A 15,680-nucleotide genomic window follows, 5' to 3' on the forward strand; every position below is an offset into this window, starting at 1 on the left:
GGCACCCGAGAAGGAGTGACACGTAGATAAAGGCAGCCTGCGATTGGTCTTTTTTTTTTTTATGAATACACAAAAACGGTTCGGGATATAGTGATAGAAAAGTAGCACCAAAAGTATACAAAGGGTGTTCTGAAAAATCAATCCACCACCAGGTGTCACTACATCCTAACAAGAACAACCCATCTAAGCAATGAGTACACAAAAGAGAACATATGGGTATAGTTTAAAAAATATAAAATTCCTTTTATTCACAAACCTAAAAATTCAAGATGTACATGTACAATAGATATAATGAAATAAAAATTAGAAGTTAAAAAATGATCACCAATACATTAAAAATAAATAATATGATAATGTGCTGCCGAGCAATATAATAATCCATGTAAACAACCTCTAGCTAAAGGCCCTATTCCACAGAATGATTATCAGGCGTATTCGGCCGCAACGGACAATAATCGTGCCGTGGAATAGAAGGCAACGATCAGCCGACATCGTTCATGTCGGCTGATCGTTGCGTCGTTTGTCTTTCAAACATGTTCAAAGACAAACGACTTATACAGCAACGATCTGCTGCCGTTGCCCCGTGGAATAGGAGCGGCGTCAGCAGACCGCTGCTGTATGCTATGGGCTGCCCAGACAATCTAGCGATCTGCTGCTGGCGCTCCGTGGAATAGAAGCAGTTGCAGCAGATCACTAGCACGCCACTCCTATTCCACGGGGCAACGGCAGCAGATCGTTGCTGTATAAGTCGTTTGTCTTTCAACATGTTTGAAAGACAAACGACGCAACGATCAGCCGACATAAACAATGTCGGCTGATCGTTGCCTTCTATTCCACGGGACGATTATCGTCCATAACGGCCGATATTGGCCGAATACGGCCGATAATCGTTCCATGGAATAGGGCCTTTAGCTAGAGGTTGTTTAGATGGATTTGAGAGCCTAGGAATATAGCAGTCCAGCACTTCACTGATTATATTCCTATATTTCTCGGCAGCACATTGTTATGTTATTTATTTTTAATGTATTGGTGATCATTTTTTTACTTCTAGTTTTTATTTCATTATATCTATTGTACATGTACTTCTTGTGTGTTCTTATGTGTTCTCTTTTGTGTACTCATTTTTTTTTTTTATGAACAGAGAAAAGACCAAATAGGGAGGCAGCATAGAGCCCAGTATGACAGTAAGGAAGACACCTAGTGGCCATATGTATAACTGATTTAAATATAGAAAACATTATTTAAAAAATTACATTATATTATATTGCACAACTGCTTGCAGTTAGAGATCAGCGAATATACAGTAAGGACAAAGCAAAGTGCTTCGTCCCTATCTGTATTCCGCTCACCGGGCTGTGGCGCTTTGAAGTGTGCTCCACTCCGTGGCGCTCCTTCCCAGGTGCTGGAAGAAAGATGGGGATGGGAAACTGGGAGAAGATTCCCAGGACGGGATCCATCTTTTCCCAGCACCTGGGAAGGAGCGGCACGGAGTGGAGCACACTTCAAAGCGCCACAGCCCGGTGAGCGGAATACAGATAGGGACGAAGCACTTCGCTTTGTCCTTACTGTATCTTCGCTCATCCCTACTTGCAGTCACAAGCTCTGTCGATTTCCTATTTTTTTTCCACCACAGTGCCTCTTAGCTTAAATGAAAAAAAAAACCAAAAAAAAAAAACAGTACCAGAATTGTCGACTTAAATGGTATCAATAATAAGTACAGATCACTGCGCAAAAGATTAGTCCTGCACATGGAAAAATTTAAAAGTTGTTTTTAAAGTGGTATCCCAAATCACGTAGGATAGGGCTAAGTGTCAGCGCAGTTGGACCCCCCATGAGTGCCAGATTGAGGGCGGGGTCCCAGCGGTCAGTGATTTAAAAAAAAATCTTTTTAGTATCATGGTGATGGTAGTGACCCGCAGAATAAATATACCAGGTCAGTTGTCCACCATGAACAGACTATGGCGACTTTGCCCCAAATGCTGCGGCGCACAGGGGCTCAATATCAACCTATATGAGTTCTGGAAGGCCTGGGGAAGACCTGGGATGGTTATTTCTAGCGTTGCCTAATTGTGTTAAAGGGGTACTCCGGCCCGGGGGTATTTTTCAGTTATGTCCGGGGATGGGGTGGTTATGGACAACGGAGGTCACACCAGATGCGGCCGCAGGACTGGTGTACCGGGTGGTGCGATCCGGGACTCGGCACTGGAACGGGGTAGGTAACTGACCTCCACCGTCCATAACCACCTCCTCCCCGGCCATAACTGAAAAATACCCCCGGGCTGGAGTACCCCTTTAAGTTTTTAATTATTTTTCATTGACAACTATTCATCAGAACCCTCAGTGATATCAGATATAATGCTTAGTATAGACTGAACCCTTTAGCAGTTACAGTACTACTATCCCCATCATGCCTGGACCAGAGCCGTTTTAATACATTGGTGGGCCCAGTGCACAGCCCTCAAGAGTGGGCCCCCCCTTCCCTTTCGCACATTGTATAATGTACTGAATTTGCCCCCACACTGTATCAAGAGCCCCAATACATACAGTAGTTACCTTATAACACTATTTCCACAATACAGTGATTACATATTACATAAAAACTGCACTAAACAAAACAGAAAGATATCACCAATGATACCATTACATAATACCGCCACATCATGACCCCTAACACTACAATCCTATAACAGAGTGCAGTTACATCCAGTGACTCACCGGGGGCGTTTTCTCCAATCAGAGTCTGTCACCTTTTCTTTTTCTCTCCATCCAGCCTGGGCCACCTTGAAGTCTTCTCCTGGCTGTGAATCTTCTCTCCAGAATCTGCCAGACAAATATTTTAGGCTCCAACACATACAGTAGTTAGGTCCCTTGTACCCCTATACAGTAGTTACACCCCTCTGTACTCCTACATAGTTACACCCCTCTGTGCCTCCATAGTTTTAAGGTGTCCCTGTAGTATATAGACCCTCATGTGCTCCTCCAGTTATATACAGCCCTCCTGTGCGCTCCCCCATTAGTATATAGCCCCCCTGTGCACTCTCCCCAGTAGTATATAGCCCCCCTGTGCTCTCCCACAATAGTATATAGCCCCCCTGTGCTCTCCCACAATAGTATATAGCCCCCCTGTGCTCTCCCCCAATAGTATATAGTCCCCCTGTGCTCTCCAATAGTATATAGACCCCTATGCTCTCCCACAATAGTATATAGCCCCCCTGTGCTCTCCCCCAATAGTATATAGCCCCCCTGTGCTCCCCCCAATAGTATATAGCCCCCTGTGCTCTCCCCAATAGTATATAGCCCCCCTGTGCTCTCCATAATATATAGCCCCCCTGTGCTCTCCCCCATAGTATATAGACCCCTGTGCTCCTCAATATGATATAGCTCCCTGTGCTCACCAATAGTATATACCTCCCCTGTGCTCCCCAATAGTATATAGTCCCCTGTGCTCCCCAATAGTATATAGCTCCCCAGTGCTCCCCCATAGTATATATTCCCCTGTGCTCCCCCATAGTATATAGCCCCTCTGTGCTCCCCAGTAGTATATAGCCCCCTGTGCTCCCCAGTAGTATATAGCCCCCTGTGCTCCCCAGTAGTATATAGCTCCCCTGTGCTCCCCAGTAGTATATAGCTCCCCTGTGCTCCCCAGTAGTATATAGCTCCCCTGTGCTCCCCCATAGTATATAGCTCCCCTGTGCTCCCCCATAGTATATAGCCCCCTGTGCTCCCCCATAGTATATAGCCCCCCTGTGCTCCCCCATAGTATATAGCTCCCTGTGCTCCCCAATAGTATATAGCCCCCTGTGCTCCCCATAGTATATAGACCCCTGTGCTCCCCAGTAGTATATAGACCCCTGTGCTCCCCAGTAGTATATAGTCCCCTGTGCTCTCCCATAGTATATAGCTCCCCTGTGCTCCCCAATAGTATATAGCCCCCTGTGCTCCCCCATAGTATATAGCTCCCCTGTGCTCCCCCATAGTATATAGCTCCCTGTGCTCCCCCATAGTATATAGCTCCCTGTGCTCCCCCATAGTATATAGCTCCTCTGTGCTCCCCCATAGTATATAGCCCCCTGTGCTCCCCCATAGTATATAGATTCCCTGTGCTCCCCATAGTATATAGACCCCTGTGCTCCCCAGTAGTATATAGCCCCCTGTGCTCCCCAATAGTATATAGCTCCCCAGTGCTCCCCCAATAGTATATAGCCCCCTGTGCTCCCCCATAGTATATAGCTCCCCTGTGCTCCCCAGTAATATATAGCCCCCTGTGCTCCCCCATAGTATATAGCTCCCCTGTGCTCCCCCATAGTATATAGCCCCCTGTGCTCCCCCATAGTATATAGCTCCCCAGTGCTCCCCCATAGTATATAGCTCCCTGTGCTCCCCCACAGTATATAGCTCCCCTGTGCTCCCCCATAGTATATAGCCCCCTGTCCTCCCCTATAGTATATAGCCCCGTCCTCCCCCATAGTATATAGCCCCCTGTCCCCCCCATAGTATATAGCCCCCTGTCCCCCCCATAGTATATAGCCCCCTGTGCCCCCCCCCCCCCCCCCCCCCCCCGTAGTATATAGCTCCCCCTCCCATATAACATTGAAAAAAACAAACACTGTTACTCACCTAGGTCCTCGCGTTCCTCTTCTCTTCCCTCCTGTGGCCGCACTTCCTGCGGTCACAAGAGGCTGCACTCCCCTCACCCTCGCGCCGACGCTCCAGTGACGTCGGCCGCTAGAGGGAGAGTGCGGCCTCTTGTGACCGCAGGAAGTGCGGCCACAAGAGTGAGTGACTGACAGGGAGGGAGCCAATGGCTCTCTCTCTGTCAGTGTCGCTGCTGCTGCAGCGCTGAAGAGCCGCAGCAGCAGCGGGCGGGGGCAGCGGTGATCGCCGGGGGGGCCCTGCAGGGGGCGCCATGGAGGGGTAAGTAGATTACCCATCCATGGCGCTCCCCCCTGACAGGCTGGTGGCCGGAGCCCTGTGCGACCGCATTGGTCGCACATAGCAACGGCCGGCCTGCTCGGGGGGGGGCCCCTTTAACCAGTGGGCCCGGTGCACGTGCACCATGTGCCCTCTGGTTAAAGCGGCCCTGGCCTGGACAGCCAAAGCAAAGCGTTGGCTGTCTAGGCATGATGGGAATTGTAGTTTGGCAAAAGCTTTGCAGGGAAAGTTCAGGCACAAGGGGATTCGAATCTATTCTGTAGGGTCACGTGACAAACCGCGGCTATTCTCCCTTATTGAAACGCGATTTTGAGCATCTTGAGCCTCGCCGGGCGCTGTAGCTAATCACGTGGTCTTGTTCTCGGCGCGGTAACCTAGCAACAGTGGACGCAGATCTATTATGAAGGGCTACGGTTGCTGAAGGGAGTGTAAGTATCGTTCTGCTTATTTAGGGACGCGGCAGCTGTGGGACTACAAATCCCAGGAGTAGCTGGGACAGGCAGCGGTTGGGGGACATAGTGTTATGCAGTGCCGGGAGTCCCAGTGTTATGGCCTATGTATGGAGAAGAGTAGAGGGCCCCCTGCTGGCGCTCACAGGACATCACATCCTAACTCCATAGACTTGAGCTGCTCCTCCCCTGCAGTAGCTGTCTCTTCTCTGGGAGACTTTCTATAAGGCTTTGGAGGTGTCTATGGGAATTTTATGAGCTTTCATGAGATCAGACACTGATGTTGTTGAGGAACGTCCGGATTCACAACGTCCACAATACTTTACCCTAAGGGGGTCCTCACACGTCTTTTCAGCGTTTTTCAGGCCTCCAGAAACCTGCAGATGTGTTTTTTTTTGCATGCATATTTTCTCCAGGGTTTTTAGCTTTATGTGTGAATGATCTTTTTGTGGTTTAGGCGTTTCCGTGTGCTGAACTCCCCCCCTAGCCTAAAGGTGACAAAAACGCCAAAAAAAAGCCATACCCACAGCAATGGCGTTTTTGAGACTAAATTTAACTGTCCCTATTATAAAAGTTTATCTCTCCCCAGGGGCGTAGCTAGGATTCACGGGGCCCCGTAGAAATTTTTTTTAAGGGACCCCCCTCCCCTACGCACAACACGAATCACTGCACATATATATATGATTTACTGCTGGTGCACTGATAACCCCTGACCTCTGCATGGAACTCTGAACATTTTCCTTTCCTACTTGATTGGCAGCTGAAGAACAGAGGTCAGAGGTTAAAAGTGCAGTAAAGCAGAGATCTCTGTCTTCTGCTTGTTAACCCTTTCTTGTGTTGCAGCATGTAAGTAAACATTGGGTCACTTACACACTGCAGTACATAAGGGGTTAAGGAGAAGGACACAAGCTCTTACCTTGTCCTCCGGGCCCCCCTCCTGCATGGGCCCCATAGCAACTGCCTACCCTGCCTCTATGGTAGCTACGCCACTGTCTCTCCCTAAGTCTATTCATGAAGATACAGACTGCCTTTGCTGTCTGTATCTTATACCTTACCTACTACCTGTACCGTTGCGGTATTGCCGGGCCGGTGCTGGGACGCAAGTGACTTCATCAAGAAGTCGCCCAACCATACTACACCGATACAGAGGAGTAGGTAAGGTATAAGATACAGACTGCAAAGGCAGTCTGTATCTTCATGAATAAACTGATAAGGGAGAAGTACAGGGACAGTTAGACATACACGGCCATCTTGGGCTGTATAGCGCGAGATCACTGTGTATTGACAGAGCACCAGGCAAAGGCTCATTGGAGCCCTTCCCAACGCACTGCATGGTGGGAGTTTTCTGTCTCGCTACGACTCTTTTGAAAAGAGACGGCGTGTGACAGTGAAGGAAAATGCGAATAAATTAAAAACGCGGCCAGAAAATTAATTCTATTTACAAATATTATTTAAAAAGTTATTTAAATTAAATGGAGGAATAAAAAAAATAAAATAATTGGCTGTGAATGGTTCTCTTTAAGGCAGTGTGAAGCCAGCCTAATGGTGTTGGATAGGGTTGAGGTCAGGGTTCGGGTTTTCCACACCAGACCCCCTCTCTACTCTTTATGGAGCTTGGTGTGTACACTGGGGGGCAGTCATGCTGGAACAGAAAAGGGACGAACCCAAACCCATCCCACAATTGTCCATAATGTCTTGGTGCGGAAGCTATAAGATTTCCCTTCACTGTAGCTAAGGAGCCTAGGCCGACCCCTGAGAAACATCTCCATAGTATTATCCCTCCTCCACCAGACACATCAGGGAGTAGAGGTCTATATATCTGATGGTTGGGGTATATATATATATATATATATATATATATATATATATATATATATATTTATATCAGGGAGTAGAGGTCTATGTATCTGATGGTTGGGGTTATATATGTATATATATTTATAACAGGAAATAGAGGTCTTTGTATCTGATGGTTGGGGTATATATATATATATATATATATATATATATATATATTTATATCAGGAAGTAGAGGTCTATGTATCTGATGGTTGGGGGTTGCATATATGTTTATCAGGGAGTAGAGGTCTCTGTGTATGATGGTTGGGGTTATATATGTATATATATTTATATCAGGGAATAGAGGTCTATGTATCTGACAGTTGGGATATATATATATATATATATATATATGTGAGTAGAGGTCTCTGTATCTGATGGTTGGGGTTGTATATATGTATATCAGGGAGTAGAGGTCTATGCATCTGATGGTTGGGGGTTGCATATATGTTTATCAGGGAGTAGAGGTCTCTGTGTATGATGGTTGGGGTTATATATGTATATATATTTATATCAGGGAATAGAGGTCTATGTATCTGACAGTTGGGATATATATATATATATATATATATATATATATATATATATATAATATATGTATATCAGGGAGTAGAGGTATATGTATCTGATGGCTGGGGTTGTATATATGTATATCAGTGAGTAGAGGTCTATGTATCTGATGGTTGGGGTTGTATATATACATGTATCGGGGAGTAGAGGTCTCTATATATGATGGTTAGGGTTGATGTGTGTATCCCGGTCTTGGCCTTCATCTGATATGTTTTCTATTTTCGCTCAGAACTCTTAGTTCTCTCCTTCCTGAAGATGGATATTATGAAGGGAAGCTTGGATGACATTTCCAGACCTGCCTCGGTGTCTCGTTCCCGTCCTGGAAGTCGCTTATTAAGTTCATTCCAAGCGGATAAACAAAAAGTGAACTCATCTCTATGTTCTCTGGAAGTTCTGACTCCGGAGCCTGGAATCTCACAGGTAAAATGTGATGGTTTAGTGGCAGTACCGCATAGCTGGCTTATTCACGTGGCGTAGAAATGTGCCCGAGCCCTTCATGGTGGGATACTGAGGCCCTGTCATGTGATATGGGGTCACAGGCTCTTTGTATTCTGCCGTGTCGTGTTATATACTTCCATACAAGCATTTTCCCCAATGTATGGCAGATAATGGAGCGCACCACCATCTACGTGTTTCAGAGTTCAGTCTTCTTCATCAGGGTCATAATTCATCAGTGTGATTTTACATGTTAGTGATCAGATGTCTTGTGATAAAACAGTGGGAACTTACAGCGACTTCAGATGATGAACAAGAAACTGGATCAGACAACCTTGGCGATGTGACGTGTGTATACCAAGAGAGAGGTCGGGATAAGATGACCAGTCCACCTCAAGATCCAGGTAGACTCTTCATGTCTCCAGCAATCTCAGAATTGAATAAGTTTTAAGTCTTTTTTTAACCCTTTGAGAACTAAGGCCTAAATGCCGGATTGACTAGAGCAATACTGCACATTTTGGAATTACGTATTTTAAAGGGGGGTATCCTTTGATTTACTTATCTGTCTTATCCTGTGACAGTCTAATGTTGACTCTCCGGTGGGGGGCCGGCCTTATGTGACTGTTGCAGCCAATCAGGTGTGATATTACCATGTGGTAGGGCCAGTAGTATGATACATGACCACTAAGGGCCTTGATTGGCTACAGTGCTCACATGTCAGCCTTAGGGGCACACCAGAGCCTTACCCCTGGATAGTTGTGGAATCAGACAAGTGAGTATGGTATTTTTATGCCATTTTGGCTGCTTTTTAAAACATTTCAAATGGTGGATAATCCCTTGAAAGGGGTTGTTCCATCTGAGCATGTTATTTCTTATCCATAGTATAGGGGATAACATGCAAACAAATATGTCCTGCAGGGAGTGGTGTATTCTTTCCAGTCTGGAGAGCAGGAGAGGTTTTCTATGGGAATCTGCTACTGCTCTGGACAGTTCCTGGCATGGACAGAGGTGGCAGCAGAGAGCACTGTGTCAGACTGGAAAGAACACACCTGCAGGACATACCCTTTTAAGCAATGCTGATTTTTTTCAATGTGGTTTGTAAATCACTGTATAAAACAAAGAGAAGCAACAAGTCATTTCTAGATGCTTATTTGAGCCGCTTCCTGGTTATGGATAAGCCTCATTGAAATCCATGTCTAATCCATGAGAAAATCTGGGGTTTAGAAAGTGAAAATGAATGGCAGAAAGCCTGTAAATGATAAAAATATGGTGTGCGTTTACCTGTACGGGGCAATTTGATAAACCGCCCTTAGTAACTAGCCAGGGTGGGTGTTGCCGTGGAGCACTAGATGCAACCATGTGTTATATGGTGTCCCACAGGACAGTAGGTGCTTTGTAGTGAACCCCCAAATCAATCCACTCACCCCTGCGTAAGTAACCCCTGTAAAGTGCACCTGTCATTTAAACGGGTCTGATTGATCATACCTGTACAGGAGTTGGGCTCCTAATTTAAGTCTATGGAGCCCGAGTCTTTCACTGACAGAGCAGGCAGCAAAGTCCTCTCCCCGCTCGTTCTCATCTTCACTACAGGTCTGAACACTCATACCCAGACCAGCCAAAGCTTTTGACATGTCAAAAGTTTTTTTTTTTTAAACCACAGTGACACCTTAAGGGTCTTCTTGGTATCAAAACTAATCTCTGTGCTATTTTTAGTTCCCCATTTTGAAGGTGAAGGCTGTAAAGATGACTTTCAAGACAATAAAACAGATGGAAATGATGGTATAGAAGGTAAGTAGAAGAGTCCAGGTTGTCTAGCATGCGTTCCTTGAAAAGATGTGAGTAAGCAGTGTGACATCCTTGTCCTCATAGTAAGGACAGCTTTGGTCCTCTAAACCAGGGGTAGGGAACCTTGGTTCTCCAGCTGTTGCAAAACTACAACTCCCATCATGCCTGGACAGCCAAAGCTAAAGCTTTGGCTGTCCAGGCATGATGGGAGTCGTAGTTTTACAACAGCTGGAGAGCCAAGATTCCCTACCCGTGCTCTTAACCCCTCACAATTGTAATGTTTCTAGCACAATTGTCCATTAACCCCTTCATGAAGATTAATGCATGAAACACAATAGGTCCATTTAGCTTTGACATTTTTAAATGTGGTCAAATGAGAGAAGGACATGTTTGGCGATGGGTTCTGAGAAGTACGGCTTTGATACTTGCCTAACGCTATGCAGCCAGCCAGTCTGATCCACATAGAACATATGGGCAGCACATGGGGTTTATCTTTATATGTGGCACCACATTGCTTTCTATAGACCACATCAAAATGTCTGGGATAGACTGGATCCAGAGGAATGAGAATTGCTTCAACCTCTTAGCAGACTGGGCTTGAACTGATTATGTATAGGGATTACTATAGACTACCGGAGCTAAATGTCCGCCTTCTGTGTGTTATCAGGATCCACCGAGCAGCCTCAAAGTACAGAAGACAGCATTGACCCCAAACTGGAAAAAGCCATTAAGAAGATGAAAGCCTTGGATGAAATCTTACTAAAGAAGGTGGCAAAGGAGAAGGAGGTGAAAGCCCAGGGTCTGGAGATGCGAAAACAACTGTGGGAAGAGCTCCAGGTAAAGATAGATGAAACCCAATGGCACTAAAAAAAAAAGAGTAGAATTGTTCCTGTGTATGGGAAATAGTTTGTCACCTATTCCCAGAACGGAGGAGAACACATACTGTAGTAGCCCTGAACCTAAGAGACCAGAAGTTCTCGAATTGTATGGGGAAGGGGAATATAGTGACACTGTGGTGCCCCCTGAAAATCTTTTTCTTTCAGATCAACTGGTTTCTGAAAGTTATATAGTGTTGTAATTTACTGCTATTTAAAAATCTCATGTATTTCTATACTTATCAGCTGCTGTATGTCCTGCAGGAAGTGGTGTATTCTTTCCAGTCTGACACAGTGCTCTCTGCTGCCACCTCTGTCCAGAGCAGTAGCAAATCCCCATTGGAAAACCTCTCCTGCTTTGGACAGTTCCTGTCTTGTACAGAGGTGGCAGCAGAGAGCACTGTGTCAGACTGGAAAGAATACACCACTTCCTGCAGGACATACAGCAGCTGGTAAGTATGGGAAGACTGGAGATTTTTAAATAGAAGTAAATTATAAATCTATATAACTTTCTGAAACCAGTCGATTTGAAAGAAAAAGATTTTCGCTGGACAACCCCTTTAATCTACAGGGCTCCCTGCCTGGGATGTAATGTCATAAACCCATTCTCTCAATATTGTATGACCTCTTCGCATACCTGTATATACTACGTAATCTAATCCCGATGTCCTTATTTTCTATTTGTTCTTTATCCAGCATGTGTCTCAACAGTCTTCAGCACGCAGCCATGACGAAAATGTTAATACTAACAAGTTTCTGGCGCTGACTCCGCAGTTGGATGACGCTGAAGGTAAGCCATGAACTATTAATCCATGCCTAATGTCAGCGCTGAAAATCTGGTCCAAATCCTAATACCCCCCCATCACTGCCATCCAGTCACAGAGGCTTAGGGTCCTATTCCACAGGCCAATGGGGGCCCGATCAACGATAAAAACGAGCGCCGATCTGCTAGATCGGCGCTCATTTACTGGGCCTATTCCACGGCTCGACAACCGTTAGCGAGGGCTGCAGGGACATCGTTATCGATGTCCTTGCAGCCCTTGTTTCATACATTAACTGTCCAGACGCAGGTCTTCTCCTTCTCCTGGTCCCGCGCCGCAGCAGCTTCGGAGCGCCCTGTCTGAACTGATAGACCGCTCAGCCAATTACTGGCCGCGGCGTTCCCGGCTAGTGATTGGCTGAGCGCCCTGTCAGCTCAGACAGGGTGCTCCGAAGCTGCTGCGGCACGGGACCAGGAGAAGGAGAAGACCTGCGCCTGGACAGGTAATGTATGATGTTTTGAAATCGTCGGTCGCCCACCGCGCCCACTATTCCACGTAGCGATGCGCGGGTGGCGACCGATAATTCTAGGTTTGAACCTAAATGAATGATCAGCTGATCATCGGCTGATCGTTCTCTCTATTCCACGAGGCGATAATCGGCCGATTATCGCTCCGTGGAATAGGCCCCTTAGGTAGAGAAGATGAAGGCTGTTGATAAGAACGTATCACTTCCTGCGCCTACTCCCCCACCCTGCCTTGACTAATAGATCATTCCCTATGTCCAAACAGGGAGAGATCTATCAATCAAGGCCTATCAATCAATCTGCCAGGGACTGGCCAGACCCTGCAGTGATCACAAGTTTTCTTTAAAGGGTTTATCCAGCGCTACAAAAACATGGCCACTTTCCCCCTACTGTTGTCTCCAGTTTGGGTGGGGTTTTGAAACTCAGTTCCATTGAAGTAAATGGAGCTTAATTGCAAACCGCACCTGATCTGGAGACAACAATAGGGGAAAAAAGTGGCCATGTTTTTGTAGCGCTGGATAACCCCTTTAAAGGTATTGTTCAGGCTTAGAGAAACATGGCCGCTTCCTTCCAACACTGTCTCCTGTCCTCAGCCTAGTTCCATTAAAGTGAATGGAGCTGAATTGTAATACCACACACAACCTGAGGACAGGGGTGGTGCTGTTTTTGCAAGAAAGTAGCTGTGCTTTTTATAATCCTGAATAATCCCTTTAAGGTTTTCTTTAAGGGTTTAATATCTGCTCTTGTTTTTATAAGATCTTCATGTTCGTTCCTGTACAGCACTTTTCCGTAATTTCCAGCTAACCTACCATCGGAGCTGCTTCTCTCGAGTAGCAGAGTACCAGGAAGTATGGCATAATAATTTTTGACCTTAGTATATTATAAGATATTAAAAGGAACAGTATAGAGTTGTAGCATGCTCTTTGGGCCCTGGTAGATCTTGGCCATCTTTAAGAGAAATGGTGTTGTCCAAGAAAACGGGATGCAGATGGTTCATGGTCTGAGCACTTGAGGAACGTGTGGCGCCTCACCCTCCTGCAGCTTTGTTTATTGGCTGCACTGAAGACCTTTTCATTTATTGCATATGCCCATAAATGTTGGATTCATTTCACACCTGTGTTCCCTGTAGGTAGAAACACTTGCCATACACTGAGGAAATATTTTCTGGTATTGCCTTGATAGAGATGATAGACTTGTTCCCCAAGCCATGGAACATAGATGCACAAGGCTTGCCATGTGAACGGGCTCACTATGGCATGGTATCAGTGTGAAGCCAAGGTGGGGGTTGTCCTGACCATCAGTCCCAGGATGGGGGAGTTTATGCTGGCTGCAGGGTCTGACTTCTGTAGTGTAACACCAAAGCATGATGGATCCAGTACTGTGACCTGCTGCTGGAGGAGTGAGAACACAGTAGTTCCTATCAGTCCAGTCAGAACCATTATATCCACAGATATAATGGTCTATTATTAACATGCAAAAGGACGCTGGCTGACCTCCAGGAGATCAACCAAAACACCACAGAGACACCATCACGACGTCAGTGTATTCTAGGACATTACCCCCTGGGAAATCAAATATGCAAAAAACACTCCAAAGACACAGTCAGTCTCGACGTCAGTAAACTAGCCAGTCCTTCCTTCGGGAAGGAACAACCAAGCCAAGGAATGTCTCCAGTCAAGGAAACCACCCAAGCAAGGTATCCATCCACAGACAGCTGTTTCAGAGTATTTGCCCCTCATCAGTGTGGAGTAGGATTCTGGCTAGTGGGAGCAGAGCTATTTGATTTCCCAGGGGGCAATGTCCCAGGGGGAAATGTCCTAGAATACACTGACGTCAAGACACGTGATGGTGTCTCTTCAGTGTTCTGGTTGATCTCCCTGAGGTCAACCAGCGTCCTTTTGCATGCACTTACTAGTATTGCTCCCTCTAGCCAGAATCCTACTCCACACTGATGAGAGGCAAATACCCAGAAACAGCTGTCTGTGGAAGGATACCTTGCTTGGCTGGTTTCCTTGACTGGAGACATTCCTTGGCTTGGTTGTTCCTTCCCGGAGGAAGGTCTGGCTAGCTCACTGACGTCGAGACTCTGATGGTGTCTCTGGAGTGTTTTTTGCATAGGTGTATTAATAACATTAACATTAATAATGGCCATTGACACATCAGCCAAACCTACAGATATAGGTGGGATTGGCCATCTGTCTAATCTGTATAGGGGTGTTCCAGCGATTCCCCTGACATATAGGGCATGCTAATCTGCCCAATTACATATGATAACTGTCATGTGACTGCTCTTTCAGCTATCCCTTTATACTCCTCCTGCACATACATGGTGCACTGTAACACATTTAACCTCAGTGCCTCCATCACAGCTCCAGCCATCAAGACTAATATCTCTGTCAGCCACAGTGCCCAATATCTGTCAGCCACAGTGCCCAATATCTCTGTCAGCCACAGTGCCTAATATCTCTGTCAGCCACAGTGCCCAATATCTGTCAGCCACAGTGCCTAATATCTCTGTCAGCCACAGTGCCCAATATCTCTGTCAGCCACAGTGCCCAATATCTCTGTCAGCCACAGTGCCCAATATCTCTGTCAGCCACAGTGCCCAATATCTCTGTCAGCCACAGTGCCCAATATCTCTGTCAGCCACAGTGCCCAATATCTCTGTCAGCCACAGTGCCCAATAACGCTGTCACCCACAGTGCCCAATATCTCTGTCAGCCACAGTGCCTAATAAACCTGTCAGCCACAGTGCCCAATATCTCTGTCAGCCACAGTGCCCAATATCTCTGTCAGCCACAGTGCCCAATAACGCTGTCACCCACAGTGCCCAATAACGCTGTCAGCCACAGTGCCCAATATCTCTGTCACCCACAATGCCCAATAACGATGTCAGCCACAGTGCCCAATAATGATGTCAGCCACAGTGCCTAATAATGCTGTCACCCACAGTGCCCAATAACGCTGTCAGGCACAGTGCCCAATAACGATGTCAGCCACAGTGCCCAATAACGCTGTCACCCACAGTGCCCAATAACGCTGTCAGGCACAGTACCCAATAACGCTGTCAGCCACAGTGCCCAATAACGATGTCAGCCACAGTGCCTAATAACGCTGTCACCCACAGTGCCCAATATCTCTGTCAGCCACAGTACCCAATAACGCTGTCAGCCACAGTGCCCAATAACGATGTCAGCCACAGTGCCTAATAACGATGTCAGGCACAGTACCCAATAACGCTGTCACCCACAGTGCCCAATAACGCTGTCAGCCACAGTGCCCAATAACGCTGTCACCCACAGTGCCCAATATCTCTGTCAGCCACAGTGCCCAATAACGCTGTCAGCCACAGTGCCCAATAACGCTGTCACCCACAGTGCCCAATAACGCTGTCACCCACAGTGCCCAATAACGCTGTCACCCACAGTGCCCAATAACGCTGTCAGCCACAGTGCCCAATAACGCTGTCACCCACAGTGCCCAATAACGCTGTCAGCCACAGTGCCCAAT

At 46.5% G+C, this 15,680-nt stretch overlaps 1 protein-coding gene across 5 annotated transcripts in view; it reads left to right on the plus strand.

Annotated features, from left to right (window-relative positions):
• Nucleotides 1-15,680, plus strand: part of FSIP1 (fibrous sheath interacting protein 1) — a 197,749-nt gene that overhangs the window by 2,809 nt on the left and 179,260 nt on the right. For 4 of the 5 annotated variants that reach the window (XM_069950472.1, XM_069950469.1, XM_069950471.1 and 1 more), the window contains exons 1-6: nt 5,276-5,360; nt 8,020-8,210; nt 8,509-8,629; nt 9,939-10,013; nt 10,678-10,847; nt 11,582-11,675. In XM_069950472.1, the coding sequence (XP_069806573.1) occupies nt 8,046-8,210; nt 8,509-8,629; nt 9,939-10,013; nt 10,678-10,847; nt 11,582-11,675 (625 nt within the window). In that variant the 5' untranslated portion in view covers nt 5,276-5,360; nt 8,020-8,045. Of the gene's footprint in view, nt 1-5,275; nt 5,361-8,019; nt 8,211-8,508; nt 8,630-9,938; nt 10,014-10,677; nt 10,848-11,581; nt 11,676-15,680 lie in introns of those variants that run through there. The other variant, XM_069950470.1, reaches the window with a different exon arrangement.

The sequence above is a fragment of the Dendropsophus ebraccatus genome, chromosome 13 (assembly GCF_027789765.1).
Source record: "Dendropsophus ebraccatus isolate aDenEbr1 chromosome 13, aDenEbr1.pat, whole genome shotgun sequence".
In the NCBI taxonomy this organism is placed as follows: domain Eukaryota; kingdom Metazoa; phylum Chordata; class Amphibia; order Anura; family Hylidae; genus Dendropsophus; species Dendropsophus ebraccatus.